General features: G+C 31.1%; 1 protein-coding gene across 1 annotated transcript in view; it reads right to left on the bottom strand.

Moving 5' to 3' along the window:
* Positions 1 to 338: 338 nt before the first annotated feature.
* LOC106308734 overlaps positions 339 to 5,031 on the bottom strand; it is a 9,319-nt gene continuing 4,626 nt past the window's right edge. Inside the window, exon 2 of the mRNA XM_013745861.1 lies at positions 339 to 1,553. Coding sequence (XP_013601315.1) covers positions 450 to 1,553 — 1,104 coding nt within the window. The 3' untranslated portion in view covers positions 339 to 449. The remainder of the gene's footprint in view (positions 1,554 to 5,031) is intronic.

Here is a 5,031-nt window from a genome sequence, read left to right as displayed (position 1 = left end):
AAAACGCATACTGCGGGACAAATGCGGTTCATCTAATAAAAGCGGTTTAAGAAATATGTGAATGGTGACCAAAATAATAAAAAGTGCGGGACAAATGTTTGAATGGTGTTTAACTGCGGTTTGTATAAGAGAAACTTAATAAAATTAATTAAATTTGTTATTTAAAATAGAAAACGTAAAAGTTTATATCAAAATGCTTGAATGGTGTTTATAAACTAAATAGTACTGAATATATAAAATAAAATTCTATTTGACAATAAAGTATTTTACATTTTTTATAAAGTACAAATAAATTACAATAAGAAAATAAGTTTATTTTATTGATTTTCCCATAGCATATTTGCAATATTATCTCTTATTTGCGCCATATGTCCTCCATCTGTCACTTCAATTGTTTCCACATCATCTAAATCGGTATGAAAATCAGTCTCTGCTTGTGTATTGAATCCTCATGTTTCTGCCATAACTTCAGCAAAATCTGTATCTGAAAAGTTTGAAATTTTTATAAAATTTTGCAATCCCATTGTAGCCATGACCACTCTCTGCTGTATGTTGATACTATATCTTGGAAAATCACAAAGAATCCTCCATTTTTTCTTCCAAACTCCAAAAGTTCTCTCGATAACTGAACGTAGAGACGCATGATATCGATTAAATAATTCTTCTTTATTCCGTGGAGCAGGACCATAGTTGAACTGTGACATATGATATCTGACAACGTTGTTTCGTGATGACTTATATGGAGCCAAAAATCCTTGCCTATTTGGATAACCCGAGTCAACGACATAATACTTTTCCATTGGAGGCAAAGGAAATTCAGGATCGCTTTCTTGTGCCATTGTGAGAACGGCTGTATCATGACAAGATCCCGGTGCCCCATTCCATATATATGTGAATAGCATATTCAGATCACAAAGTGCCATAATAATCAACGATGCATTATCGTGTCGATTCCAGTACATTCCTTGTAATTCTGGTGGTACTTTTACGCAAACATGAGTCCCATCCATAGCTCCAACAAATCCACTAAAAAATGGATAATATTTTGGATGTACTTGAAGTCTTTCAGGAATTCGGTATAGTTCTTGTCGTGTTGGAGTTCTGATATAATCGCATGCAAGTAATTCTGTCGCTTTAAGAACTTCTTTAAATTTTCTTTTCACAGTCTCTTGATTTCGTCCAAATCTCAACCCAACATCTCTTTGAACTTCATTGTGCCCGCATATACGCAAAAATATAGCCACACTTTCTTCAATGCTTACATTTGAAGTTGGTTTCAGACCATAATTCGTTTGTAGCATGTTACATAGTGTTCGGAAACATGGTAGTGACATTCGTAGGAGTTGAAGACAAGCAGCATCATCTTCTTGAAGTCGAGACCACATATTTCTCCACCCTAAACCTCCGTCTGTCCGAGCAGGTGCTCTATGAAAATATCGATCATAATAACTCAAAGTTGGTTGAATTATTAACTCCTCAAATTGCTCATTTTCTAAATTCCACAACTCAATTCTCTCTTCGTAAGATAGTGTCTGGATGTTTTGTGAACGCAACTAACAGATTCAAAATGTCTGCAAATTAATAAACATAAAATTAAATTTTATTAGATATATAAAAATAGTAATAATGCATTAACACACCAAAATAATATATAAATATTTTAGAACATTAGAATATGACAATCCATTAACACACGAAAGTAATATAAAAGTATTTTAAGACACATGAAAACCTATAACACACAATAAAAATAATAACATTATATCATAATATATAAACATGACAATCAGATTGCTACTCTTCATCTCCTGAACCACTTTGATTCTCTTCATTAGGTTCTTCTGTAGTTCTCCAAATATTGAATAGGCCTCCACGTCTCGGTCTTTGTGATGTGTTTCCTGGTTCAAAATAATTAGTGAAACCGATACTAGTTGATGGTGATTGGTGGACCTTTGGTGAAGAATCTATACTTGCACCTTCCGAATAATTTCGTTGAGTATTCAGTGGACTTCCACCTTGATTTCCAACTGTAAATCCGTAGTGAACATTTGTTGGTGTTGTTCCAGAAGAGCTGGTTTGCTGAACATTTGATGGTTGCTGACCATGATGAAAATTTTGTGGAATGTTCCATTGTTGAGGATATGGTGGCGTACTCCATTGTTGAGCATTTGGAGGTGTGTTCCAACTTGGACCATTTGGAGGTACATCCCATGGTTGAGCGTTTGGTGATGTCCCCCAATATTGAACATTTGGTGGTGAAATACGATAGGACTAAAATCGTGGCAAATTCACAAAATATCTTTTTGCTGCGAACTAGTCAAAAATTGTTTCGTGACTTTTTATAAAATAGCCACAAAAGTGCAATGATTGTTTCGTGGATATTTGAAGTTCTAAATCCTAAAACACACAAACTTTAAAATTATAATTTTTCATACTCTAAACATCAAATCTTGAACCTAAAATAAAAAATTATTTATCAAATTTTATTATAAACTCAAATTTAAACCCTAAATACTATATTACAAACCCTTAACCCTAAACCTAAACCATATATCCCAAATCATATTTAAACACCCAAACTAATATTTTTCAAAATTAAACACCAAATATTAAACATAAACTCCATCCAAATATGATATTTTAAAACATTAATCTTAAATCTTACCTTAAATCCAAATTTCATACTCCAAACCTCACATCACATATAAACCCTAAACTTTTAATCTAAACTCACATTCTAAAAATAACCACGCTTTCAAAAATAGTAATAGTTTCTAAATTGCATAGAGAGAAAATAGTATAAATTGATGGTTACAACTATGATAAATTCATGACAAGAAAAACTCATTTTCAGTTTAAAATTGATAATTCATATTACCTACTATATTTCAATAATGAGACTACATTGTTCTTCAATATAAAATATTTGTACTATTAAATCAAAAATATCATCTTAAAATCTTTGTCGGAAAATTATCACATTTTGAAAAAACAAATAATAAAAACAAAAAATTCGAGTGTCAAGATTTGAAACAAAAATAATGGTATTTTTTAATATTTTGGATCAATTAATGAAAAAGTAATCTATAATTTCTAATAGCTGATGAAAATCTAATCAGTTATTAATAAAATAAACAACTGGTGTTTATTATAAAAATGAGTAGAGTGGTTGAAAAGACAACAAAAAAATATTATATTTTAATACATAATCACGTGAAAAAATTAATGAAAAATATTAATAGATAAAAATAAATTCAATAAAAATAATTAGGAAAATTTCAATTTTACCAACATATATTACATTTGAAGTTTTATTCTTTTAGCTAACATTAAACTCTTCTTATTCGATTCTATAAAATACATGTTATAAACCAAGGTATGGTGGAAGCCCATATTCGAAGGCCAAGAATATGTCTTTGTATTTCCTAGCCCATATTGTATTAGAGTTTCATACTTATGTAATTCCCTATATAAATGACTCCTTATTGTCTAATAAAGATACAGACTTTCCTCTTATTTTCATAACACGTTATCAGCACGATATCTTCTAGTCCTAAGCCCCCACGAAATATTCTTCAACTCAGCCGAAAAATCATCAAACCCTAAACGCAAAGGAATCTGCCTCAGAACTTCAAAGAGGTCGTTCTCTCAAACCGTAAGGACCCATAAAACGATCAAGATATCAAATCGAAGCCCTCGCCGAGACGAATCCGTCAGTACAAACCGCTAGTCGATCTGACCACCGAAGCGTCCTCACGCACAGATACAGTGCGCACCGATTTGATTTGGAAACCAAATCCGATTCCAACAAGGATTTTCTAGCCAAACTCAACTTCTGTGCAAGATAAGTTTATCATACCTTAGTTGATTCATGTTATCTTGTTGGCGTTCATGTTATCTAGTGCTCCTCGTGTTGTTTCATTAGCCGAGGGAATTAAAATCTAATATCAACAAGGAGTTCAAGCCGAGAGGAGTTTCTGCCCGTGCGATCAAACTCTCTTTTCCATTCAGATCAAAAGGAGTTCATAAGTAAACTATCTCAAACTTTAAAACTACTTAGAGGTCGAGTTTAATGTAATTAAACTCGAACCATACAAGAGAGAACCGATCGCATATACCTTAATATGTGATCATAGAAATCAAAATCTAACCAACTATGAATACATAATTTGATTGATATCATTATAAATCATATAGTATATGTTTAAAACTTAGTAAAACATGGTCATAAATTTTAAACCTAAGAACTAATCTAAACCTAAAATCGCATGACATGAAAATCGAATGTCATGCTTAAAACCGAAAATTGTATAAACCTATACTATCTAATATGATTCTAATAAAACTTGAATCATATAACTAAAACTATAGTTTCAGAGCATACTTGGTATGCTTGAAATCCCGATTCCTAAACATCTAAAACCTAATTTGCTTAAACCTAAAATTCACATAGCTTTAAAATTAAACCCCCCTTGATGAAAAATTTCTAAAACTTGTTTTCACATGCTGTTTAAAGCTTTAAAATCTGATTGCTTGTTTAAGAAAATCTGATTGCATGTTTTTAAAATTAGAAATCGCATGCTAGGCATAAAATTGCAAATCGCATGCTTAATTGAAATTTGATTTGTTTGACCACCTAATCACATGCCAGGATTATTAAAACTTGATTGTATGATCTGTTTGTTAATATAAATTGCATGTTTTAGGTTTGCAAATCATATGCTAAACATTAAAATCAAAATCGCATGCTAGACATAGAAAATTAAATCGCATGTTTATGTTTAAAATATGATTTTGTTAATCACATGATAGGATTGATAAAACCTAATTGTTTGATCTGATCTCTAATATAAATTACATGTTTTAATGTTAGAAATCGAAACATAAACATTAAAACTGAAATTGCATGCTAAAACCGAGAACACTTAAAAAAAAATAGGAAGGTTGTTACAAGGTTGTTACAAAGTTATTAGGATTTTTTTCTTGGCCGATTTTATGCTTGTATAACTTGATATTTTTCATGCATAAATA

The sequence above is a fragment of the Brassica oleracea genome, chromosome C8, assembly GCF_000695525.1.
Source record: "Brassica oleracea var. oleracea cultivar TO1000 chromosome C8, BOL, whole genome shotgun sequence".
NCBI classification, from domain to species: domain Eukaryota; kingdom Viridiplantae; phylum Streptophyta; class Magnoliopsida; order Brassicales; family Brassicaceae; genus Brassica; species Brassica oleracea.
The sequence above is the reverse complement of the archived record's forward strand: the minus strand, read 5'-3'. Positions and strand labels throughout refer to the sequence as shown.